The 27,775-nt window shown below is 38.4% G+C and overlaps 1 protein-coding gene across 9 annotated transcripts in view; it reads left to right on the plus strand.

Moving 5' to 3' along the window:
- The window catches only part of UBR3 (ubiquitin protein ligase E3 component n-recognin 3), a 113,686-nt gene that overhangs the window by 77,838 nt on the left and 8,073 nt on the right, over positions 1–27,775 (plus strand). For 8 of the 9 annotated variants that reach the window (XM_054209914.1, XM_054209916.1, XM_054209917.1 and 5 more), the window contains 5 exons: positions 8,578–8,683; positions 16,325–16,425; positions 23,356–23,480; positions 27,006–27,113; positions 27,613–27,723. In XM_054209914.1, coding sequence (XP_054065889.1) covers positions 8,578–8,683; positions 16,325–16,425; positions 23,356–23,480; positions 27,006–27,113; positions 27,613–27,723 — 551 coding nt within the window. The remainder of the gene's footprint in view (positions 1–8,577; positions 8,684–16,324; positions 16,426–23,355; positions 23,481–27,005; positions 27,114–27,612; positions 27,724–27,775) is intronic. The other variant, XM_054209915.1, reaches the window with a different exon arrangement.

Consider the following 27,775-nt stretch of genomic DNA (forward strand, 5'->3'; position numbering starts at 1 on the left):
AATGCATGTTTTAAAAGAACATTGTTGTATCACTGTTTGCAAATTTGATGCATTTAATAGTATCAAGGCTCTACAGATAATTTCTTCTTGGATTACAATATATTTTCAATTGTATACTCACCTAGTAAGATGTATGCTTTTTCTCTGAATTTTAGCAACTTACTGGATGTGTTACCTATTTCACAGGCGTGTTATTTGGAAGACCATGATGAGCAGTTTAGGGCAGAGATTTCAGCTTAGAATTGAAAAGCTTTTGAAATATTTAAAGTGAAAAAATTTATAATGATGTTACACGTAATGAGAGCATACCCCTGTTTTCACATGGCTTTACTAGTCATATGAGATCTTTAAAAGTCTTGATGTTTTAAAGTTTAGAAGAACGTGTGCGGGGAAGTGGCCTGTAATCTATAAGGTCACGTGTTTATCTTACTGACAGTTTTTCAAAGTCAGGGCATTTCAGCTTCTCTATATGACTTTTTAAAGATAGAAGTGTAATGAAATACATTCATTACATCTTAAAACACTGTGAAAAGTTGGATGTCATATCAGTGTCAAATTTGTGTTGTATGTACCTATTTAACAGCTTAACATATATATAAAAAAAAATGATGTTTTTTCTCATGGTGCTTTATCACCAACTAATGTCAGTAAGTGCTGGAAGATTGTGATTTTGCAGTGAATGGTTGAACCACCAGAATGCTGATCAGCTTCCTCCGTGTACATCTCTATAGCCCCGTTGGTTCAATTTGAACTTTATCAGCTGACACCAAGGGAAGAACTACCTCAAAGTTGGTTTTGTTTGTTTGCATTTTTTTTAAGAAAAAAAGAAAAAGAAAAAAAAATCCACGAAGCTGAGGCGTTGTAGCTAACACTAAGTGGTCTGTATAACACATTATCTATTTTTTTTCTTATACTTACCACACCGTCCCTTCAACCTCATCTTGCATAAATAAGGGCTCTTACATACTTAGGACCTGATTTTAAAAGGAAGCATACCTTTTGCTGACAGCCAGTGAAAAGGTCGGTCAGGATTTTTAATATGTGTTCCTCAAGTCTTGAAATGCATGGAGAATACTGTAATCATTGGAGAAATTTCTTTTTGGAGAATAACAAAATAGGAAATCATACATGGGGAATGTATCTCCACTGAAGAATTGTCTTATGCGAGATTGTTGCTTCGACAAGACAAACTGATGTCCTCTTTAAATTGATACATCATACTTACCTATTTTTCCAACACTTTTACTATTTTGCCATTAAGTATGTCTCAGAAAAGGAACAACCAGTGTTGTCAGTTCATCAAAATAGATTACTGGAACAGACTAAACTCATAGAAAGTTGAAGATACTTCTCACACTTGCAAAGTCTGGAAGTTATCTTTTTAATGAGAATCTCTAAGATTACATCAACTATTGCTTTTAAAAAGTAGGAGCAGAATCACTTTTTCATATATAGCAGGGTTTGTTTTCACTAAACCATTACAGAATTATATGAGTTTCCTTCATGCCCCTCTCATATCAGTGCATTTAGAGATTAAAAAATTGCAGTTCTTAGGTACATGTTCCGTAAAATATTTTATTTTTCCATACTCATTTATTTTCCCAAGCAGTAATCCTGTTTTTAAAGTTTCATCTTAAATATACCTTCAACTTCTTCATTGTCTTATGCAGTGAGGAAAGAAAGATTTTAAAAACCCATACCCTATATAGAACTTGAATACTGTTTTGTTAAAGTCTTGCTTGTACGGTATTGAAACTGCTTTTGTTTTTTAAACGTCATTCGTGTCAGGTCCAGCAGAAGTAATCTAAAATATAACCCGGTTTTGGTCTTCTTATGCGTGAGATAATGAGGTGTCTCTCTTGTGATTAAGTGTACCGCTCTGTATTAGTCATGTAACAACTGTAAAGTTTGGTGATTAGATATTGCAGAAAACAGAGTGTGTTGTCCCAGGTGAGCTGTTACAGCAGCGAGCGTCGGGGAAGACGGTGGGAACAAATAGGTCAAGAGCTGGTTTAGTAGATTGCACCATGAGGGCAGCTGCTCTCAGGAAGTAAAATTAAGAATGATTAATGTAGCTGTTAGTGTCAGCAGTTGAGGCTGGGTGAGAAGAATGAAGAAGAAAATTTGGCTGTAAAATTGCCATTTTAAGGTTTAAAGTTTTGTATGGGTGTTTGCATGAGCGTGTGTTACTAAACAGTATGCAACCAAAAAATGCAAGTAGAGTCTTATTTACTTATTGCTTAAAAATCAAGTCCTATTTTAAGGACCCCGTTACAGTTTTAGAGCTTATGGCATTGAAAATTCTCTTGGGTTTAGGGGATAATTATGATATATAGCAATTGTACAGGTCTTATAAAGTTTGAGATTTATGTTTTGGTCTTTTGTTTTCATTGTTTTATATTTATAGAACAGCTTCAGAAGACAATGTTAAGGCTGAATAATTAGGACTTCTCTTTGACTTCTGTGTCACTTTTTAACTTGTGTATATGTGTTTTTTCTCTCGTTGCTCATAATTTTGCAGTAGTGGGTGAACAATTCCGCAAAATTTAAAAGTTATCTAAAAATGAATTTATAATCTAGTCCGTTCTTCCTTTTAACTTTTTAAAAGTAGCTGATTCTTTCTGGCTGCTTTCCTTTCTTTTTCTCCTTTTTCCCTTTGTAATAAGGATAGGATTAGGGGTTGTTTTGGGAAGGATTAAATATTCTAGCACCGTGTCCTCTGGCTTCAGTTTCCCTGCATAGGAGCTCCTTATCCTTATGCTTCTCACAGATAGCAGTCTGGCATTTCAGCATCAACTGCATTAATTGGAAAGGACATTAGTTTACAAGTAGACATCAAAAAAGTATTTAAGAATTGGGTAAGCTAGCCTTAAAGGAAAATGTCCAGCATCTTCATAACTTCTGTGATGGTTTTAACTGTTGAGAAACTGTATTGTTCCACCATTGGGTTTTTTGGGGGTTTTTATTGTTTTGGTTTTTTCCTCGTTTATTTAAAGCCCGTGCTTTGCATTTGTAGATGGCTCAGCAGTGTCATCTCTCTTGATTATGATGTTAGTATCAATTTAATCAGTGGTTTTAGTGCTTTTCTGTGGACCGAAAGTCATCTTGACACAAAGCATTTTTGAAGCTCTTCATGCCGCTTCTGCATCAAAGTTTTCAACCACATTGATAGTAATGGCTGTCTCCATTTTATCAATGTGGCTGGTGATACTTGGAACCTCTAAGTACGGTTCATTCCTGTAGGAAGAAAAACCTAATTCTTTTATGAATTGCTCAGTTGCAACTGTCTCCTTCCTGTAATCTATTCATGTGAATGTGGTTGCAAAGATTCCTACACACCTCTCTGCAGCCACTGAAAATAAGAAGAAAAGTAGTTTTCAGGAATGCTTTTTGCCTTGGTACAGTGGGTTTCTGTGATTGATTGGTTTGGTTTGGGGTGTTTTGGTTTTTTTTAGTTAATAGCTGGCAATCTGCAGATCTTTGGTACCCGTGCATTCATGTTAACTTTGAAAAAGCAGTTTTTCTCACCAACAGATGATCCTAACTGTTTCCTAAACAGCTTGGTATGCCATTCATACCTAGCATGGGAGAGGAAAAGACAGGTACCGTTACAGTTCTGTTGCTAAAGTTGATTTCATACACTGGCAAGTTTGGTGTTGAGGATAATTATCTGCTTCATCAGCGATTAAGGTCTGAGATTTTGTAAAGACTATTCATGTCTTAATGCCTTAATAGGCTTTCCCTGACCTTCACGTTTTTTTTTTCTTCACTGATTCCAATCTACTGGATCAGTGATGAATGGGAAGATGCTGTCAGCAGGTCTCAGCAGCTGCTGTTGCTAAGTGGACTATATCAATCTCTACAAGGAGGAAAAAAAAAAATCTTCAATCTCCTTATTAACAATCAAGTCCCATCTGGTTGTATAAAGTGGGTTTTGTTATAATCTATATTTTCCTTGATAGTCCCAGCAAACTTTTGCAGAAGGTTGTAATGTCTCTGGTCTGGTAAGAGTTTCACACACCAGTTGGAACAAGGACGTTTTCGGTTCCACTTGCAGTGAACAGCTGTGTCACTGTGTTTTGTGATCTTTTGACATTGTAAATATGAAGAGTAATTTATAGAATGAAAAAAGAGAAGACTGAATCAAAATAGCAAAGTAGAGAATTTCATGACAGCAGTATGTGTTATTTACATCCTTCTAAAACATAAACGTGAGAGAGACTGGGGAATAAACACATCTAGACTTTTGCAAGCAAAACAAAGTCACCAAATTCCTTAATTTTCTTTGTCATCATTATTACAGCCCATTGCTATACATTGTGGAAGTGGAATTAATAACAGAAAAAATCTGCTGATTTCAGCTTTGGTAATCTGAGAGTTTACAGTCAAGAGACCATGAGTTTTGCTGCCTTTTTTGTCTGTGGAAATTTGCGATCACTTTGGCAAAGAGCAAACCAAGATTACTAGTGTGACCAAAACTTAGACCTGCACGTAACTTCCTAAATCGCACATTTTTGTCAGTTCAGCACAGCGTTTTTTATAAATTCTGCCGTTCATCTGTCAAATCCCTATCTGGTCATATCTCTGAATTTAGTCATCTTCTGTGCTGTGCATATCACGCTAGCCATGAAAAGAGCTGTGAAATCGCCTTTATAGACTCTTGCTTTATGTACTTTGGCATAGCAGAAAATTAAGAGCTTTGTCAACTTCTGTAAAATCAGTGTGCTTTAATACTAAAAATAGTAAAGAATGTAACTGCAGGTGCTAGTGCAGGCAGTGTGGATATGTAGACAAAATACCCATTATCTTTGGGGTTTTTTTATGAGAGGAGCAGCATTCGAACACTTCCTCTAACAGCTTCAGTCCCAGTGCGAAGACAGGGTCTTATGCTTTGAGCTGCTCCTTTGAAAGTACCGATTCCAGCTGAGTTTATTGCTCCTCTCTCAGTAGGATAAACCTGAGAAGTAGAGCTGGTATAGGAAGAGTTGAAAAGAACGTACCAACAGCAGCAGTGTACAGAGCAATAGATTTATTTTTGTAATTTTTAGAAATGGAATTAAGAAGGCTAATAAGAATCAAAGTCAAAGCTAATGTCTAGCTGCTGATCTAGATGATTCTATTAAGTGTTTTATATAAGCTTTACACACATTCTGTGAAAACAAAGACCATCTAAAAAAGTTGGGAGAATTGAGACAGCGCTGCTTCAATGTGGGTAATATTTGAATTGTACAAATATGTTTTAAAGCCAGTAATAGTCTTGTCCACTTAAATGTCTAAATCTTGGAATCCTGCCAAGCCCCTGACGACTTCCAGCAAGAAGTAATATTGTGCATTCAAATTTTGTGATTTTTATGTTTATTCAATTTAACTGGATGCAGCCTGTCTCAAATGCTATGAAGTTATTAGGAGAGGGACGACCATATTCAAATTCTTTTCACTCCTTACTTCTCATGATTTGTTATCAATAAACCTCTAATACTCATTTTATTGTGACTGCATAATTATCATTCTCTTAATTTTGTTGCTGCTATGCTTTCAAAAATTAATATTCTACCAAATTTTGTTAAGGATGTTATTTTGGAGGCCCTGAGCTACATCCAAATCCTGTCTTTCCCACTTAGAAAGATGGGTTTGCCTGGGGAGAACGGGCATAAGATCCGCTGTAAGTGGTGGGTGCCTAGGGGGTTATGGCCTTCCTTTCCATTCTTGGCAAGACTTTGCAAGGGTCTTGTTTGTAGGCCGTTGTTGTGTTAAAGTTTTGCTGTTACTTGCCTTTTTTTAGAAAAAAAAGAAAAGTGTATTTTAAAGCTTCTAAGTAGTCTATTAGGAAATGGGAAGTTATTCTGTATTTTTATGTTTCCGTTTCGGAATGATGCAGTCAGAGGAACAAAACCGCTGGAATTCACTTGGCCCAAGGCAGATTCCTGCCAGTCCCTCACGCATAAGGATGTGGTGAAACACCAAGGACTCTGCACAAAGAAGTTGCCGGTTCTAGATTATGGGTCCTCGGGTGTTTTCCTTGGCTTTCTCCAATACTCCATAATCATAGTAAATCGGAGGTAAAGCAGTTGGAGTCACAAACGGAAAAATGTTTGTGAAGAAATAAACCTTTCTATCTTCCTCTGCCTAGGCCTTAGTTTTTGCTAATTGTTAGAAATGTTCTCAGAAATGCGAGTACGGATGCAGTAGCTCCATCGGGGCTCACTTTAGCCCGCGGGGAAGGTGTGTGCTGTCGGGCCATGCCAGCGGTGGCGTTCCTCTTGGGTGTTACCCCTCGGCTGCCCCAGGCCTGGGGAACCCCATGGCCCTGCTGCATTGCCTGAGAGGGTGTCCTCATGTTTTTAAGTCAATTCATAAAGAAAATATTTCCTAAAAGGTCATTGTAACCATATCTTATTAACTACTTCCTAGCTTTACATTTACGTGCTAAACACGTTTTGTTGTAAAGGAACAATAGCTGCCTTAATCACAAGCAAAATATATTGTCTTACAAGACTGATATTTTTCTGTTCAGATTTAGTCAAATGTTAGAATGTATCTTGATTCCATAAATGTTATACACTTGGAGATTACAAATAAATTCTCCAGCGCTAGAATTTGATGCTTGCCTGCTTAATTTCATATTAGTAAAAGCTCAGGAAAATAGCTATTAAAGGAACAGAGGGTTAATTAATTATGCTAAGCATTTATCTCTGTTTGCATAGTTACCTATTTCTGTTTGAGGCAAGGAGCAGTTCAGAAAAAAAATTTCATTTATTTTAGTAGTGGAGAGGCAAGAGGGAAGGAACGGATACTTTCATTGGTTTCATTTGAAACAAAACCATACTGGCAGGGTTTTTTTATTATTTTGATGAAATATCAGTATATTTTCAGGGTTTTGCAATTTGTCAGCAAAGCAATGTTTTGCTAGAATCTCTTGCCAGAAGAAAAGATAACTTATTTTGTCCTCATTGACTGCTTTTATTCAGAAAGCAGGTGACAGCAATCAATTCCAATGCCATCTGCATCTCCAATTACTTTACAAACCCCAGGAGCTAATTACAGCCCTCAGGCTCTGGCAGTCAGCTGACTCCATCTTGCGACTTTTTTGGCCATTGCGTACCTCTGAGTAATTGTCTATTTATGGAAAATAAATTAATAGCTGCTATTTCTACTTTAAAAAGAGGACCTGTGAGCAAGCACGTAGGTTAAGCAAGTGGGTTGTGGACAGAAGGGAGTGAGATTAAGAGAGTAGGAGGCAAAGGGATCAAATGAAAGAATAAAATAGCGGTTGGGGGGGAAAGGAGACAGCAAGATATGAAAGGAAAAAGTTAAAATGAAAGGGAGGAAGGAAGCAGGGTCTCAGAAAATTGAACAGGAGGAGCAAACATGGAGCAAATAGCAAGACACGGTGTGACAGGAGGGAAAAAAGTGAACAAAATCATGGGAAATAGTATTTTGAAATATGATTTTAATATAAACCCATGAAGATAAAAAAAAGTATTTTTTTTCCAAACTGTAACTGTATTATAAACACAGAAAAAGAAGAGAAGTCCGAGATTCTTATTGTACATACCTCTCTGTCAACATACACGGTGCCTCCCTCCTTAGTTCACTTAAGGGCAGAAAGGATTAGATGTTACCTTTTTCTGTGTTGATCGTGTGATTCATAGATAAATGAAAAGTGTCCGTTCTAATATATGATATTGCAGTAATGTGCATGAATAATAAACTAAGCATCCTTTATGCAAAAGGTTCTAGAAGTGTTTTGTAAATTATACTTTTGTCACCGTGGATGTACAGAAGGTTTCCAATTGATGGATTTCAGCATACTTTGCCTGCAGGTAGTGTAGACAAATCTCTGCAGTTACAAAGACGGTCGCTGCTTTAGTGTCACTGTGGTGTGGTCAAAAGTTTAGGGTTTTTCTCCTCCAAAAGTTACCTACAAAATAACCTTATGAAGGCAGAAAGAATAATAACTTTTTAAGGATGAAGAGCTGAAGTGATCCTGCTGTAGGCCAGAACTTCTGTCAACTTTAGGTTAATTTCAGATATGTTGGGCACAGAACTAAACTGTGAGAGAGAGAAATAAAAGCTGTGTGTTAAGAGTGTATCAGTCTCTGGTTAGAAGGGATGTTTAGCAAATCACAGCTCCTGGCCTGAACTGGAGAGGGAAGTGAAGGGAGCCTGGAACCGTAGCAATATAACAGCAAATAAAACAGGATTTTTAAAAAGGCCTGTCATTAAGTTACATGCAGATTTTTTTTTTTTTTTTTTTTTATGAGCGCTAAAACAACTGAGATCTGGTCAAAGCTTTCTAAACAGCCTTTCTCTGTTTCAGAATCTCAGGAGAGAGAACAAAATTTTGTCATATACATGCATAAGTTCACTGCCTTCTATTGAAATCTTACTTCTCTTCAAAATCTTTTTTAAAATATAAGTTAAATAAAGAGTAATAAGATGATGTTTTTTAGGGTATGAGCTTCTTTGACATAACAGACTTTTCAGAATCTTGTAAAATAAATGATGGCAACTTAATGTAAAACACTTCCTATTACTGTGCATAATAATCAGCGATCTATCTTCTTCACGTTTCAGATCAGCTGTTCCACGTGTTGGCCATGCATATGCGCCTCTACAGTATAGACTCTGCATACAATCCCTGGAGAAAACTAACGCAGCCGAGCCAGGATAAAAATTCAGAGCAAGTATTTTAAGTTACTAAATATCAGTTTTACCTTGTGAAAGAAACATCCTTACAGAGGGACTTTGGGTAACTTGATGTCTTAATTTAAATTCTCTGTGAGGTGGGCTGATGAACTTAACATCTAAAAATTGTGTGTATATGTTTGTAAAAATAAATTTCTGTATTTCTTTTACGTAAAGTCTGACACATTCCGGTTTTGAGTTAAAGCTGAAATACCCCGCTCAAAAGCTTAAACACATGCAAATTTAGCAGTATTGGGTAAGTGGATAGGTGCACTGCCACTCTTGGTACGCATGCGTACGCATGTACGCATAATGTACAAAATGTACATTACAATTAAGTTCATAAATAGTTTATTGAAAGTTGGGCAACAACTAATAGGTAATTAACTATTAGCTAATACGTTACAGAAATAACATAAGTAGGCCTAATATATGTGAGAATTAATTTCTATTTGAAGCTAAAAATTTTCATGTTATTGCAAACAAGCTATTTGCCTGAGTTTGCTTTTAAACCATTAACCTTATATACACAGCTGTACAAGGATTAACAATATAATAAATGGAGCCATGTATCTATGTTCCATAAGGACTCCTCTCCCTACTTGATTTAAGACTCTTCACTTTTCAGATTCAGCCTTGATGGTCAGAAGAACGGTTTCTTGTCTAAAACCAGATGATTATTTTTCCTCATAAGAGAACAGTAAATCTTGTTTTTTCTCTTGGCACCTTGAGCGTCTTTTTCATAGCTAAGTTCTCCATTTGTAGCTTGTAATAATACTGAAAAGACTGTCTTTTTAGTGCCTATCCAGCTGTGTATTTGCCAGTGTTTTTCTAGGAGTCGAGGTGGAAAGCTTCATGGGTTTTCAAAAATTGATCTGGGATAGTGATGCTACAATCCTAATCTGCAAATTAGGAAAAATTATTAAAACGTTTGTCCTATGCATGCTTCTAGTTTCAGATTTTACTGTTTGTCCTCTTGGTCTCAGGTCTCTTTTTTTTTTTTGGCAGTCAACATTAGATGATTGCAGTAATTAGACTAAATTATCAGATTAGTTTATAATGCGTTAGCAGAACAAAGCAACAATAATTTTATAACCTGAAAACCTGTGTTATTCGGCATGCATTCAAACTACTTTGAGAGTATGTTTTTGTGTGATTCTGCCCTGACCTGGATTACGCAATGGAACGAGGTTAATAAATTTGGTGTATGGTTGACTGAGTTATACCTGGCAAAATTAAGATCACGTTGATAGGGTGCTGACAGTCTGAATGGCCATGGGACTGATCGTGCACTTCTCAGGTTGGTATTTGAAGAGCTTGCTGGCTTTGGAAGCAGCTATTAACAGAGGGGCTGCTTTTTACGCACATGCAGCTTCTTGTTGCCCTTACAGACGTGATGGAGGTCACCATGCATCCGTCAAGGTCAGATTGCTGCAAGTTAGGTTTCATTAGGCAATATTTTGAATCACTTTGAAATGAATGGTGCTGTAGACCATAACGGCTTGCTCTGCAGGAGGTGTTGCACGTTGGGAATGCATTTGAGCTGTTCTCTTGTTTCCTGCGCAGGTTTTCAAGATGTCTTGGTAGACTTGCTGATGCTGGTTTGTCACTAAGTCCTAAATGGTTTAGGAAGCTATAACTGAAAGATCATCCGTTTTGCCATGATATCGTTTACTGTTGAGGTGCACTGATGCAATCGAGCTGGAATTTCTTTGCTGACTCCTTGGAACTTTTTTCCTACCTTAGTCTGCAGGTCCCAGAAAGCTGCAGAGGAGGGAACTTGGGGACATGTTTTTAATGTATAAATTAGAGCGTAAGATGGATATCCATAATTATATTTTAGAAATTTGAAGTAGTAGCTTCACTTGAAGATGGCATTCCTATGATTGGTGTGTATGAGCTAATTGCACACTTCTTTGAGTCACGCAGCCTTTTGAGAAGTCCAGAATAACCAATTTTTTCAGGTACAGGGAAGAGTGCTCAGAGCAATTAGAAGGCGATGCACTGCTGTAAACTGAAGATTAAGAGGGTGGTGGCGAAATACCGCTGCAGATTTAAGATGTGGATAGCGCTCTGCCATTTTGAAGCTAACTGAGTGATCTGAGTCGTCAGCCTGACCAGTACATCAGACTTTAAGTAAAGACTTGTAGGAAAAAAAAAATGTCAATGAGGGGATAAGATCTATATCATGTGACTATATTACTGTGATTCTAAACAATTAAACATCAAGCAAGTCACAGGAGAAAAATAACGTTAAACCAACATGCTATATTTTTCTATTTTTTAAATGTATTTCTATTTAATTTTTACTGTAAATTATTATTTCAGTTGAAAACAGTTTTCCAGAGAAGTTAGTTGCATTTTTATTTAAAAAGGTAACTTTCAAAACTAAAAAAGCAAATAATCTATGGGATACAAGTGCCATTGCATTATCTTTTCACCCTTATTTAATTGCAGCTACTTTATTTAAATACGTAAATATTTACAATTAAAACAACCCAGGTATAGAGCTCACAATTTTTAGCTGGTTTTTTTTTCTTTTAATTCATAAATCATGCCTTCAATTTCATGTGTTTGGGAGAACAAAGAACAAAGTAATTTGTAAAGACTCTTGGAGAATTGCTCCATTCTACTTCCCAAAGGCCCTGGTTTTGCCCAGCATCATCTACAACTGTATCTAGATCGCTCCGTAGTTGAAAAAGGCAGCGGAGAGGAAAATAAGAAGGAGCTCATGCAGTCACACCAAGGTAGTGTAGAAATGAGGAAATTTTAAGCAAGAAGATACGCTATCAGAAAGGGCCTAAATAATGTGAACTGTTCGAAGGAAGAGGGAGGAAAAAAGATAAAGCTATGTCTGATGAACTTGTGACGGGCATAGTGGACTCTTTCTCCTGTGCAGTTCATGTTGTCAAATTTAATATACACTTGGTCCCACAGGCTGTGCTTAGGCAAATTGTTCTACTATGGGCAGATCTGGTTTCAAGGGTGATCAAATAAACAATTATTGTGGTGTAAGTGGGGAATAATAGCTTCTGGCAGGGGGCAGAGAAGGAGCAGCTGGAGGCAATAATTACTAAACCCACATGTGAATTTAATGGACTAGTCCAAATAGCCAGAGTTTCAGGAACGCCAGACCTGAAATAAACGGATATACATTATTTATTTTTTTAAAATTTACATGTCTACAAAAGCTGAAATTTTTGTCTCTGTCTCGAAAGACAAAAGGTGTCAGCAAAGAATGGTTCACTAAAGCATTGAGTCTTTGCAGTAGAAGCACTTGGCGGAGGGGGGGAACCGCACGATAAACTGAAATGCCGAAATATACTGGGTTACTTTTACTAAAGTGTTTTGCTGCTGTTTTGTTTTAAGCTCGATCGCATTGGTGATTGTTTGTAGAATCATACTGGGGCAACAAACTGCAGCGCAGGGATGGGAATGAGCAACTGTTTGTGAGAACCTCTCAAGTAACATCTCCATTACAGAAACTGTTGTGAAATCGGAAAAATAAAACAGTTCTTATGAGATAGTCCAAGGTGGACAGAGAGTAAGATGATGAGACAATGGGGTTCAGTTGAGGTTTGTGCTAGAGGTGGTATATACGTACACATGCTGCAACAGGACTTAGGTGATCTATTCAATAAAGACACAAATCCTGCCTGAAACACCAGTATATCAGGACATGTTATGATACGGAGGTTCCAACAGTAATGCCAGCTTCAGGAGTACTTGGCTGTTTCTTCCTTACCCCGTACCGTAGCTCACCGTCATCTTCAGCTGTGCTGATGCAACTTGAGCAGGCTGCGTCATGAACAAAGTTAAGGAACTAATCCATGGTTTTAAAAAGGTTAATTTGAGTAAGTTTGGGAGCAGGTGACAAGGGAGCGCTGTGGTGAAAGAGGGAAGGGAAGGTGCCTGATGTTAGTACTGCCAGTGAAATCAGCTGTTGTATAATGAGAAAAACTGACCTGCCGTAAAATCTGCTGTGACGCAACGACAGGCAAATATGAAATTGTGATTATATCCTAGACTGTAGCCAGAATAAATAGTGGAATTCTACTTTCCTATCATGAACATCAGAAGCTGTGTGTTACTCTGACCTTTCTGCAGGCTGGGATTTGTGTATTTCTCATCCTGCAAATACTGAAGAGAATATAAATTTGCCCTCGTTGATTAAGCCTTTGTTTAGCTGTACTCGTATCCTTGCTTTTCAGGTTTTCTGTACGTGACCGTTCGAAGAGGTGTGAGGCTCAAAATTTATTTATGGACTCACTTTATTTATGGACTTTCTAACTTTATAATCAGTTGGAGTTAGTATCAAACAAAAATTTTAAGTGTCTCTAGCTGAGAGAAGAGGGGAAGGGGGGCCATAAGCAAATCCTGCTTGTTTCAAAGTAGAACAGATTTTTTTTTTATTCCTCTATATCCATTCCCAAAGAAGTGATTCCCATCTAACCTCCATCAGGAGGAGGATGCAGAATACAGAGGTGGAGTTGCTCGGTGTCAGTGGATAGAGGGCTCTGGTATTGGCACAGAGAGAGGTGCAGCCCAGTTACTGGAGGAGAGCTCAGTTCCATTGAGAACGTCGAGCAAGGCATATTTCATTTTTCATTCTGGTCCGTGTTTATATCGTACTATGCAGTTTATTTCCACCTCCCCCCCGCCTTTTTTTTTTTTAATGGATACAGCATACAGCTATAATACATCTGAATAATTTTATATTACTTTGGTCCCATCTGAAATTGTACTTGCTTTCATTTTTTTCAGTGTTTCTGTGGCACAGTGTTTTTGTAAAGTCAGATTTATCAAGCTTTCACATATCCGTTGGGGATTAATAGGAAGGGCAATTTCCATAAAACACATAAACCACAAAAATTTCTAAACACATTTTGTAAATTCAGTTTCAGTGTCATAATGAAGAAGTTACTTAGGCTCTTAACAAATGACAGAGCAGTTTTTAAGTGCTTTGTATGCTGCAGCACTTGACGTAGACAGAAGCCGCTTATCTAAAACCCTGACATTTAATGTAGCTTTACTTCTCCAATTCATATGACATGACTAAATTAGGCAAAGAGTTTGGTTGGTCCTACATGTGAAAATGAGTTCATTTATTTGTGACGTTGCCAGTCAATCACAGTATTCTGTATATATAAGAATATTTCCTGATTTTGTCAGAACTGGTGTTTGACCTAATTGTTACATGACTGTTAAATGATAGCGATGTTGATACCCCCATCAGAAAGAGGTGTTCAACTAAATGTGACCAGAGGGAGTTAATTTTTTTTGCCTTAATGTTATTCCAAATTAAGTTTTTCCCCAATTTATATATAAATTAAAAATTAAAAGTGAGAGGTAATTTAAGAGATGTCTGTGGTTTTAAAGTCATTATGTAATGAGGGTTATTTATTTTAAAACCCAGTGTCACAGATCATAAAATAGAACTAGCTGTAGGTACAAGTAGAATTAGAGAGACTTAGTGAGATTAGCATCTTCGTTGCCTGTATAATTTTGAAAATGAGACTTGGTAGTGCGATAGAAATTTTTGCCCCCTTGTTTTCTTTAGAGTTCAGTATACTGATTTTTAGAAATTTTTTGGTGTTGTTTTAGAGACTCCCGTATATAAATATGTATATGTATATTACAGTGTTTTAAAACAATCATTTTATGAAACGATGGATTATAACAGAAGGTGTTAAGGATAGGGTTCATTAATTCAAAAGGCCCAGTTAGACCATGTTTTCTGTGACTTCATTTTATGAGACCAATCAACCAAGCCATTTGTGCTCATTCTCACAATTGAGTGTTGCATAAAATGACTGGAAACTTCAGCCATTTAATAACATTATTGCTTCAGAATGTGCTGGGAGAGAGGGGAGGAGAGTATTTTAAAAATGTATAGTTGCGTAACAAACCTAATATGACCAAAAGTGTTCTTTTAATCCTCTTATATCACTGCTTCTGCATGTTAAAATTCCTATCCCAGATGACTCCTAGCAGGGCCTTTTGAAGAGAGAAGTCTGAGTTTTCGTGAAATCAGTAACTACGTAAGGGTGTCCTTATAGAAGCAGCATCATATTTATGTGCCTCAGAGATGATAAACTGGTTGGATCCCCAAAGCTATTAGAAGGCACTAACGATCTTGTGGGCGCATCCAAATCCCACTGCCTGCGGACAACCTTTTCTAGGACGTGGTCCACAAGAGCTCGGGTTATCTGCTCTGTGTGTGATAGATGGCCCCGAGGGGATTTGGGGCCTTCATGAAGAGACCTAAGCTCATGGGGTGGCCAGTGCCAGCTGAGTGGGGTCGGAGGAAGAGTTTGGTCCTCTTGGAAGAGAGGCAATAATTAGATCTAATAATAGTTCACTAGTTGTGCTCTGAAAGGGCAGACCTGAGAAGAATGACAGAAGAGGAGTAAAAAAAGATGAAAAAGCCTAAGGAGTGATAGAACAAAAATTGCCCTCTAGAACAGCATTTCACTCACCTGGCAATTGGAAGGAACTCAGTAGTGTAGGGAGTTTTCCTTTGCAACGTTTGCATCTGTTTGTAAGAAGCTGGTGAGGACTTTTTGCCATGGGAGACCCAGGATCAGTTACATGAGGGCCTCGTGATGTAGCTCCTGCGGTAGTAGTACAGATGAATATCTCAAACAAACATCTTCTTGGTTACTGTGTTGGCGTTTGCCAGCCAGCACCAGCACGGGTTGGGAACGGGCATGAGAACCCAAACAGCACTTTCTCCCGCACGTGTTGCAGAAGGGGAAAGGTGACAATGGAGGATGCATATCCCATTGTACCAGCTGTTCCTGCTTCAGATCCCCTTCCCACTCCGTATCAGTTCAAGAGGGGAGAATGACTTTTTGACATTTTGATTTTTCACCATTTTAAGTCAGCTATTGAACCTGTAGAATATTGTTGGATATTGCTACGCCAAGCTAGAAAAATACTACCTCCTACCTGCAAAGGTGCTGCAAAGACTACAAGGTGATGTTACGTCATTCAGTGAATCCAAATAGTTCGAAAGTTTGCAGTATCTCTTTATGTGCTTATTTGCTGTCCTTCTTTTAATGAAGACTGTGTGTAAGATTGCATAATCCCACCTGTGATGGCTGCCTGAGTCTCCATTTCCTTACATACAGGAAAGCAATACCTTTTTCTAAGGTCTCAGCATTTTCCAATAAGAGCAATCGCTGTAACATTCATGTAATTTGAGGATTCATTGCTGTTAGAAAACGGATATATGTATACTTGTGAAATGCCACACTTTGAAAACCAATTAAATTATTACGTTACCATGCAGTATATTTTATTTATTTTAGAATGCAAGTTCTAAAAGTGAAATAATGAATGTTCCTTGAGGCTATACATAGAAATAGCTAGTTCAGGCAGTTTTAGAAAGTTTTAAATCAGGTACCCAAATGGTAACCTCCTCATGAGTTATTACAACCCGTTATTAACATTAGGCAACATTACAATCCATTAGGTTTTATAATCAAGATCAGGTAGCAAATTGTCAGGTATTTGCCTTCCATAAGCTTAATACCAAATGTAATGCTCTTTAAAATTAAATGCAAAATAAAATACGAAAATGGAAAATGGGTTTATAGTATCAGAAGTGATTGTCTTTGGGTTTTCTTTCCAGGCTGATAAGTGAAGAGCTGCCAGAAGTTCCTGTGCTTTACAGAGATGTCTCATCCCTTTTGCTTATCCAGATTTTAACCATGCCTCAACCCTTGCACAAAGGTATGTTACAAAAAATACATCTATTTAGATGATTATGTATATGAGGCTGCATTCATGGTGATTTCCAGGATGGTAAATCGTAGCTTGTCCACTGTGTATTCGAAAATAATGCTTCTGCCTTATCTACAGAAGGTGGCATCGAACAGAAATTTCTGTTGTGGGTTGACAGGCTTATCTGTGTCCCCTGTCTTCTCACCTCATCAGTCAGCCTATTTGGTAAAGGTACGAGAGCTGGGCAAAAACTATTAAGTGCTTTTACTGAAGGAAAAGTGTCCTTCGGTTGACCTTCATCTCTCTGCTTAGAGGGGCAGCTCAATACTTCAAGTTGATCTGAGCGCCGAAGGGCGAAAGATTGTAATTTAGTTTGAATTTCAGGGTTTCAGTTGCAGCAATCTGACATAACAGGAGGTCGGTTATGAAGACAGTAATTGCTGTAATGCAGCAACTTCAGTAGAGACAGCATATAGTATAATTCGGAATGACTACTAAATAGATATTTAAGAACTACATTTTCTATTACTAAAATCAAAACTGTTTTAAAAACTAAATTTCTTTTTCTGTGTAAAAGGAATAGCTGAACCTACTCCATCTTGCTACCAGACAGTGCGTGCTCCAGAAGATGGGGTGGTTCACACCCTCTGCTCTCTGGCTTGATTATTTCTAGCTATACCTTCGTTTTAAAACGAGAACAAACAAACACGTATCTCTCTACTATTTTGCTGACAATGAACTCTGCTACGAGGTCTGTGTGGCAATTTTCGTACCTACTGAGTTTTGGTAATTTGGGAACAGGTAAATACAGGGACTGTTCTGCTCTTGATGCATCCGCCCAGCTTAGGAAGTACAGCAGAAACAAGTTCCACTTAAGAGGTGTTCAGTCCTCCCTATTGAATGTTCAAATTCAGCTTAAGTGACACCGTGTGTATCTGTTAACATTATGCTTTTCTGATTCAATGTAGATGTTTATGGTTTAAGTATATCCAATAAATTATTAAATTATGAAAATACCAGGAGAATAAAATATTTTTGAATAGGAAGCCTATTGTCAAAAATATACTTTTTTTTCTTTTTTTTTTTTTACTACAGTTTAGCTTAAATTAACTTTTCTTGGAAGGACTTAATAAAAGCAGTAAGAAGTTTAATGAGACTAATGTCTTGTGAAATATGGGGAAGGGAGTGGCGAAGCCAAAGTACAAACAGTGGCCTTTTTGTAGTTTATATTCAAGCATTGAAAAACACCATTTATGAAAGTATACCTTATCGTAGGAAAGACAACATGACATTAATAGTAAGGCATCGTGTGGAGAATTCTGTAAATACCACATATTGGCAGCACGTTTTGCCTTTGCTCTTAGGTTTAGTGTATGTTGCAGTTGAAAGGGAAATGGCCAGCGGTAAGGAGAAGAGGAATGTAACAACTTCAAATCTACAATCTACATAAATTGCAAATAAATTGCCATTTATCTTCCTAATTTTTGTTTCATCAAAACGGTTAGGCAGAATAAAAAGTCTGCCATTATTTCTTTGTTCTGAAATGTAGAATGAAGTTCAGAAAAACAGGTAACAACAAATTTGTTTAGAACTTTCGTAATGGATGTGCAGGTCGCAGAGTTGAATTTGATGTCGTTAATTCTTGGTAGAGAGTTGAGGCTTGGAAAGGGTAAAAGGGGTTGGCAGGGTCGCGTGGCGGGTCAGGGATAAGGGCGAACAAGATCTGGATTTGACCCTGCTGCTTCCTGCGCTGCTGCGGCGTGGCCGCGGGGTGTGGGGGCCGCGGGGTGCGGGAGCCGCGGGCTGGGCTGGGCACTGCTCTGCAGCCAGGAGGTCGATGTCTCTGTGCGCTGCCATGCAGAATGCCATGGTGATGGCGTTAGAACACTCGTAAGGAAGGAAGGATCTGTAGGGTTTAGAATCCATGAAAGGTTTTAGCATGGACACTCTCCTGTAATGGTACTGGTTTTGCAATGTCATTTATTAGGTATGTTGATGTTTTTGGAGAAACCCTATTTGTATCTTTACAGGAAGCTAAGACTATTCATCAAGTATTAAATCTTCGTGTTAGTACTGAAAAACCTTTTTGTTTACACAGTGTTTTTTTTAAAAACACTGAATGCTCTGTAAGGAGGACCCAAACTTCATCTCTTGCCCTTCAGATATAGCACTAGGAATCCCATTAACTACCTTATTAATTGTTGGATGGGTATTGGTATCTTTTTCAATCCAACATCAATTAAAGGACTAAAAATGTCATTACTGTTCAGCCTCTTCATTCACAGCCTCATTTTAGAGAGGAAAATTGATCTGAACACATCACAAAGAAAAAACACTACAAATTAAATCTTTTTTTGTTTTTATGGGGGAAACTTTTGTGGTGGAGGTCAGAACGTTTACAAGCACTTACCAATTTACAAAGAAGGGAATGAAGAAGATAGTGTGTACCTCCTCTGTGTTGTAACCAGCAAAGTAAACACTGTCTTCAAGATACTAAAACCATTTGTGAAATTACTTTTTGGTTTGACAGTAGGACAGGGGCAGAGCTTTTTTATAGCGTTCGTCTGCTCAGCATTTTGAAGTTGTGCATGACTAAATACAGAATAATCCACGCAGGCATTTCTGGCTTAATTCTGTGGCAGTTGTGCAGAGGACGGACAGTATTCATGATGATGTGAATTGAATGAGGATTTTGTTTCTAGAACCTCTAGCTCCTTTCTTACAGAGACAGAAGATGGTGCTGCATATGGAGAAAGGTGGTACAGAAATGGAGACAGTGACTCAGTGGTTAACAAAACTTAAATGTGTCCTAGTAAATTGAATTCAACATCCCCCACCACCCCTTTCTGCAACACAATTTCTGTATGTTGAGCAAGTCACTTAATTCAAATTGGACATTCTTCTTTGTTACCATCAATTGTAAAAAAAAAAAAAAAAAAAAAAATATTTCCCAGTCCCTGACTTGGGACCCCCATGGCCAGATTTCTAGAAGCACGGAGCGCGGCTGGCTTCCAGTGATTTCAGTTTCTGCTTTGCTCTGAATGTAAGAAATATCACACTGTTGCAAAGTATTTAAAAACTGGGGTCTGGGTGAGCCGGGGGTGAGTCTGAGGCTAGTAGGAGCACAGAATTGGTGGTCACCTCGCCAGCAGCGGCCTGGCGCTGTGCTTGATGCCACACGTGGAGGGGGGGTCGTGGTGCAGCCTGGCGTTCGCCAGCACGCGGTTCCCCAGCCTGGCGTTGCTCTAACACAGGCCACAGTGCGGCTTTTACGAGAGCCGTGATTTGGGAGTGGTGGATGTGCTCTAACTCGGTTTTGGGAGTTTCATTTAACATCTGTGGGCTTTGGGAAAGGTTTTCTTCCCTGCTGTGTAACGCCTACATCCGGCCCCTTTTTTTTTTTGCACTTCTGATAAGGCCTGGATGCTGAAGAATCTGACCTGGATGCTCTGACACATTCCTTTTCTATAAAATTTCAATGACATGCAACAAAAATACAGCAAGCAGCACTCAGGCAAACACTAGCGCTTTTCTTTAATGATTGGATAAGGATCTTGACTAAATATAGACTGAATGTAATCAGCTTGAATAGTATCCAGTTTCAATGTGGAAGCTGAAATATTTATCTGTATCCTGGAACTTTCAGCATACCTTTCATGGATTATCTGAAGTTCAGTGCTGTCTCCCTTTGTTCTGAAATTGTTTTTTCAAATAATTGTGCAAGCTTTAGATCAAGAAGAATATTTTCAAAGGTTATTTATACAAATATGCCCTTCCAAATTCACTAAAAAAGGTCCTATGTCCTTAATTTTGCATTTGGTTCGCTTTGTGGAGTCGTTGCCTGCCAGCGTATATATCTAAATTGATACTGAAATTAAAAGATGCGTATTGTTAGTAATACACTTATTCATCTGCACATTTCTTGCATTAATGTTAAAATTAGAAGTGTTTCCTCTATAAACTTTATTTTTTAAGGGGGTTTGTCTAATGCATATAGTGGGATAGGATGGGATGCTGTGAAGTAATTTGGTTCAAAAAAAGTGTTGTTTAAAAAAGTTTTTAAAATGGGATCATAACATCATTTCTCAATATTATTCAAAAATAAGTACAAAAATTCTGCATTACCCTCTGTTTTGATGACAAAGGCCTAGTCACAATAATATAACAGACTGTCAGAATATCAGATTAGTTTGTTTACGTACAAACCCAGAAGTTCTAACTGCGTTTTAGTGCAGAACGTATTGCACAGTCTGTCATCTGCAGCAGAAGGGACTGACAGTACTTACATAGTTTACTCCACAGCGTACAAATACACTAGCAGTCTTTGGGATTATTAAACCAAAAAGGTGATATAGTGCAACCACAGCCTCCACCAGGGGGGCAGCCGGAAAACACCACGCGGCCCCCAAATGCACGTTGCAGGAAGGCAAGTAAAATCACTCTTTGCAGTAGACGAGAATGTAACAGCTCTAAAGTTAGGGATACCTACAGCTGGCAAGTATTTTGTATTTCACGAATAAAAGATAACGCATAGTAATGAAATGGTAATTGATCCTCTGACTGGTGTTTTTAGTCTGTCTCCCATGGGAGGTTTTTATGACCATAAAATACTTGCTTTCAGAGCCCTGGTGCTCGTTACACAGCATGCCACCTCGGAGCTGCTCCCGTGATATTTTCCTTTTAAAAAAAAAAAAAAAAAAAAAGTTTGTGCAGAAAATATCTTAAGGGTGACCCAGATGTGGGAGAATGGGGTTTTTCTGTCCAATTATGGATTCTCCAAAAATGTAATTCATAGTAATTTATGAGTCATATACGTGTAAATAAATATAATAACATTATTTTTTAAAACATAATATACACTAGATACAACATTTCTAGTGAATTGTACAATTAGTATTAAGGTGGGGACAGGGAAAAGGAGTAATTACATTTAACAAAAAACAGGTTTTAAAAACTGTAGTCGTTGTAGAGGGTGCTAAGACACTCAGTGTTGAGCGCTGTGTAATCACCTCAGCAGAACAGACGAAGAAGTAGAAGATGAACTAGATGATCTTTAAGGTCCCTTCCAACCCGAACCATTCTGTGATTCTGTGACGTGGGCATTAGGCAGATTGGCGAGTGTTGACCAGGCGTCAGGTTTTGCTGCTGAAGTGCAGTGGTTTTCATTCGTGCTTTCAGTGTCAAATTGATCTCTCTTGCTTGTACCTGCTGTGGATGGAGACACAGCGCAGGACTTGGGCGCAGTTCTGGCTGCCGTCACAGACTGCAGCTCAGGCTGAAGAGGCAACTTTTACCATTCTGTGAGCGCATGTGGTTTGATCTTGTGGATCTCAGTTCTAGAAAACTTACTGAAAGCTTGCCCGCTATTATTCCTCAGGAGGAGGATTGCTAAGGAAATGGAAATTTCATCAGAGGAAGAAAGTAGTGCCTAGACAGATCTGGTGAATTCGCCTTGGGGGGAAATACGGAGAGCGTATAATGGAGCGGATGAAGTATCACAGCGTTCGTTGCCATATTTAACATAAGCTCCATAGGAAGATAATACAGAAAAAAGTACACTTTTAATTACATAGTTACAAATGATCATTTAGGCGCTTATGTTGCGCTTATCGTATATACTTAGTGACTTTTTAAAGTTTCAAAGTCCATGTCTCTGTTGATTTGTAAACATTTGTTACATAAAAAAGCCATTGTTATTTCACAAATTTAATTATGTACTCAAATCCTGGCTATGTTTGTGTTAGAACCCAGCGGTGGCACTTGATATTAGATACAAGAAAGGGGAAGCCAGGAGTTTCATCTCCCTCACCTCCTTTTCTTTTTCACATACAAAGCTTGTTTAAGTCCTTTGGGAGGAAAGAATGAATTTAACCCAATTTTTGTGAGGTGCTTATGTAAATAAAATTGTTTCGCTTGACTTCAAAGCCTGAGAGGACTTTTTAAATCCCTCATTTTTGTATACATTGTTTTAGATAGATATTACAGTTATGTTGTGTGTCAGGACCGGTGTAAGTGATGATAGAAACTTCTTTGATCTGCCTAGATTTAAAAAAAATCTGATTATTTGGGGTGGGAAATACAACCTAGAGTAAGAAGAGAAAAAAGGACTGCTGCCATATCTTCATTTCAAAGAATGGTCACATTCACCTTTTTTCCTGTTCCAATTTTAGGAAGTTTTATTTTGTCTCTGTTGCTAGCTTCCCCAAAACGATTTCAAAGCCTTTTTCCTGCAGCCTGTACGTCGGAGATAGTAGTCCTTTAAATATTACAAAAAATTGTAAACAAATAAAAATCTTTCCAACAGAAGGTAAGTTCTAAAATGACAGTCTCTCTTTTGTCCTCCTTCTGTATTCACGTAACGTCCAGTAAATATGGATGCAGGAAAGAGTGATTCGCAGCAAGTCTTGTGCAGCTGGATCCATAGCTTGGACGTGAGGGAATAGAAACACAGGTGTGCGAAATGTCCTTCTTGCAGTGACTTCTTTTTACTTAACTTTTCCAGTAATTGTATGAATGTAACTTACCCCAGACGGTTTAATCATTGCCAGAAGAGATGGTAGGATACGCATTTGCTTACATCTGCGGCACAGAATTCGTTGTAGCTGTCAGTAATCAGTAGCTTGACTTGATGTTACGTTTGGACAAAATAGGGTTTTGTAATGTCGCCAGGTCCCATGGAGGAAGTCACTGCTGATCAGGATTAAGATGAACATATGGAGTGGCGGAAAATTACTTGCCCTGTGCTTGTTCCATTCACTACAGCTGCCAAGTCGTGTTTGAAAGCCATATTTGTGTTGTTTTGTATGTTTTGGGGGTTCGTACTTCTTGTATAGCGCTTGCTTTTAATTTGAGAAGCATCATTTCCATAACTAGAAACCCTGCAATCAGTATATTTGCTAAAAATATCAACTGTGTAAAAATGACTTTTTTGTTTTACAGAACACTTCACCTGCATTATAAAAGTGCTGTTCACTTTACTGTATACTCAAGCCTTGGCAGCACTTTCTGTTAAGTGCAGCGCTGAAGATCGGATGGCATGGAAAGAGTCAGAAGCTCTCAAAAAGGTTGGTTAATTTATTAAAACATTTACGAATTTTTGCTTATGTATTTTTGGTAGGAATATAACAGATACTTCTACTTTGCATATAATTTGCTTCTGCTTCACAAAAATCCAGTATTTTGTTTCTGCGTGTGCAATTTTTGCAGGTCTTGGTATGTGATGAGACTTAAGAGCTTCACAGTCAATGCCTAGTTCCAAAACTGAGCTTCAGATTTGAGGCTGTACCTCTATAGTTTCAGCTTGAATTTTTTGCAGTGATACCGAGTAAATGCAGCTTTCCTTCCTGTGAAATTGCAGCCTTCCGAGGAAAACCGTGGGTTGATCTCCTCCACTCCTTTACAGGAAAAGCAGGCAAGCCTGTTGGTGGGGGGCAAAAACCAACCTTGTCTTTTTCTTATTTGTTCATGCTATTCGTGGCTAGCCATATAAATTTCTCTCAATATGTGGCCTAGAGTGCTGGTGTGATGAAGAAAAGGAAATTTGTAGGCTAGGCAGGTAGGTATTTCACTATCCTTTTCTTGCGTTTTGATAGAAGTTACAAGTAAAGCGAAGGTGCATCGTGCTACTTCAGCTTAACTGGTTGAATGCCCATTCCCACCAAAAGACACAGTTCCCTGCGCTGGCAATCGTTTAATCCTTCAGCTAGGTTTATGCTCCACGGATCGATTCCCCAGAAGGTCAGAAGAGTGCCAGTGCCAGACCCAGGGAAAGGATGGAAGTGTTGGGGCCAGGAGAGGAAATGGGAGGAGGAATACCGCTTTATGCAACAGCTGGGCCTTAGATCATGTTGGCTGTAAAATGGAATGCACGCTGAGAACCACGACCTGCTTTTCACATATAAGTCAGATTTGTCATACTGGTCAGTCACAGCTCCAAGGTATTAAGGACAAATTATGTCCCCACTACTATGTGGGATTGTTTTTTCCTGGACTTGAATTAAGCATTTGAGATTACTGGGCAGTACTGCATTTTGTTAGCTCCCTCTCCACCCCCTTCTTCCAGTTTTCTTTGAATTTCAAGAACGTTCGCTTGGTATTGTTGCTGATGAGGGGATTTTTCCATTTTTCTATTCATTTAAGTGATTCCCAAGTGATAGATAATTTTGCAGTTTAAAGTTTGCAGTAGAGAGTGTATAAATAGACTGAAGTGTTACCAGCTGACATTCTTTCATAATCCATATGATAAACACGGACTGCCTTTTTCTTAGTAGCAGAGGTCGGAGTTTATCTGAATTATGTATTTACAATGCTTAATTTTCTGTCTACAGTGAGAGATTTTATGTATGAAAATAGACTTAGGGCATGTGGTAGGTGGGCTTGCTACCTATTAATAACTAAGATGTTTTCTTATAGAAGCACGGGAAAGCATTTGCTTCACATAAAGCAGTTTGTACTTGAGGCTCGCAAATTATGATAATGGCTCAGATAATGGATTTATGAAGCAGCCATCTCTTTTGATATTAAAGACCATCGATTTTAGTGGAATTTTCACTAGCGTGCTTGTCTCTGATGGATGGTAAGGCCGAGTGGGAAATAGTAGCACATTACACACTATGTTACTGTGAATGGATGTTGTGATTTAGTGTATTCAAATAGCACAACAGATTAACTTCTGTCAGTTTGAGAATTTTGACTTCTGTGAGAAGCCTGTTGAAGGCTGACAGTTTGCCAAGGGGGAGAGCAAAAGAGGCAGGAGGCAGATACGGAGACTGCTCCGGGCTGCCAGTATTTCACACTCTCCCTTGAAAAAATCCGCCTCCTTCCTCATGTCTCTCTCGTGTAGATCATCTGTGCGCAAAGGTCCAGCTTCTGACAGCAGCTTGGCAGTATGGGCTTGGGGTGATCTCTGCATCATCCTCAGGCCTTCAGGGACTCCTACGCTTACTTCCTTCTTGGCTTCCATCCCACCCTAGTGATGATCCACCCCAAGCGCAGAGGCTTTGCAAAAGTCCCATGTGCCAGTTTGCCCAGATGTCTTTCCAGTTTCCTGATCCTTCTTCTACATAACGTTGCTGCCTGGATCCCGTCTGTGTGCGAGAGGGTCTGAGTCACAGTCCTGAGCACTGAGCACCGGCCAGCGGGATCACGCAGCTCCCTGTGCCTCTCTCCCAGCCCTCTGGCAGCTCTGTTCTTCTTGAACTTAGACATAGCCCTCAGATGACTTCCTTCTCTTTGCACATCGTGGGGGAAGCTGGTTTTTAAAATGTATGATTCAGGCCGGCTTTTTCTTATGTGCTGCTGATACTGACTTTTTGATCCCAGGATGACTACACAGATCACACCTTACTTACCTTTGGTCCATGGAGAATGCCAAGTGAATCTTTTTCAGTTTGGTATTCCAGACATTAAACACAAACTGAAATCTTTCTTCTGTATTCATGCCAAATGATCAAACAACATTGAGTTGAATTTCTCAGGAGGGATGAGGTGGATATTCTACTTCTGATTCCCAACTTCACTCTCGTTATCTTTGCAAGGTGCCTTATGGGGGTCATAAGCAGCACACTGTGAATGCCGGTGGAGTGAGCTTCCAGGAATAATGTAGACGAAAGGTTTGCCCTAACTGCTGATTTAAATGTGCGTTGCCTTCTGGTTCTTAGACTATGAGATAAACAGCAAGTCTGCCTTCCCGAGGCTGAAGGGTGAAGACCCCGTCTACAACTAACAGTTATAATTGATGTCTGTCCAAAGGCACTAAAGAAACCAACTGATGAATGACATACATTGTTACTTACTGAAGTCTATATATATTTACTCTCACCTAGTTGCTTTGGAATTTTTTCTAAAGAATTCCAGTAACGTTCACCTCCTCATTGTTTGTTATGCTGAGGATTTACTGATAGAGCTCAAAATTCACATCCAATCATGTTTTTCCTGGGTAGAATTTATTATGACTTAAAAGAAGAATATTTATGGGAATACTGCTTTCTGTTTCTGATGGCTTTCTATAATCATTGCCTTTAAATGTAAATGCTACAGCACAAAGCTAAGTGGCCATTTATTCTTTCCACTACTTCCCCCCCCCATCTTTAGTAATATTGTTCATTCCATACGTAATTTTCCATTTTCCGATAGACTCATTTCGAATTAAAATACATAGCAAGTGTTTTGTAACTCTTTCTGCTTGGTACATTTTAGAAAATTACTAATGTTTCTTTTAATTAGTTGTGTTAGAATTCAAATTCTGTCAAAACACGATGTATCCATAAAGTGATTCTTCCTCATTTTAAAGTAAGCATTTTTTATACTCACAGAAAAAACATGGGAAATGCAGCATTATAAAAGTGTTTTCATCTAACACTCAGTGTAGAAGATATGTAATTGAAGTAGCAATTTACATTTCACTCTGAGCTAAATGCTGTCCTTTTCTGTAGAATTTTTTTTTTTTTTTTTTTTAAGCAATGCGTACCTAGGTCAAAATTTGTGAGTTGATCAAAAGGAAATGTACTTCATCACTGTTAACTTTTACATAAACTTTTTCTCCTTTTCGTGACCAGTGCATTTTGGATGTCTTCTGTTCTTATTTGCAGAATGCATCCAGCGGAGAAAAATCTTGGGAAGTGTTGCTGGGTCACGTGATTTCTGAGCTGTCTAAGGGGAAGATCTATGAAGAAGAAGAGGCTGAAGAATTAACGGTGGTATTGGCAAATCTCTTGAGAATTTATCCAGCATGTCCCCTTTCTGTCTCTTATTTAAGTGTTTCAGCCTCGTTGTTATAATGATTTTTCTCTGATCTTGCTAAAGACTGCAGTACAACTCTATTTTCTAGATCAAAGCACGTCCCTTTGGGACAGTTTGCCTGTGCAAATCTTTCTTTGACTAAAATCGTATATGGCCAGTGCTGTGTCGAGAAAGTTATTGACAAATACTTCTTATAATTGTAGGGCTTGTTCATATGTCTGAAAGACCTGTCAGAAATTTGGAAAAACTGAATGCTTAAGTAGAAAAAACATTTGCCAAGAGGGAAAGAAAACCCACTGAATTCTTTCAAATTCTTAGTGAAATGCTGGCCTTTGGAATGTATGTTTGCTGCAGTGGTTTCTACAGCGTGCTTAAAATTTGGTTCATATTGGAGTTTCTTAGATAAGAGACAACTTATTTGGGGCAGAACTGAGTAATTGCTTCCTTCCCCCGCAGGTGAATCCTGATTCTGTAGAGTGCTACCTGCAGCAGTTCTGCCTGCCTTTCCTCAGGATCACAAGCCTTCTGCAACACCATCTTTTTGGAGGGGATTTACCTAGTTGCCAGGTACAGATTGAGAGGGGCACACTCAAATGTTTCCATTTCAAAGCTAGAGATC

The sequence above is a fragment of the Rissa tridactyla genome, chromosome 7 (genome assembly GCF_028500815.1).
Source record: "Rissa tridactyla isolate bRisTri1 chromosome 7, bRisTri1.patW.cur.20221130, whole genome shotgun sequence".
Classification (NCBI taxonomy): Eukaryota; Metazoa; Chordata; class Aves; order Charadriiformes; family Laridae; genus Rissa; species Rissa tridactyla.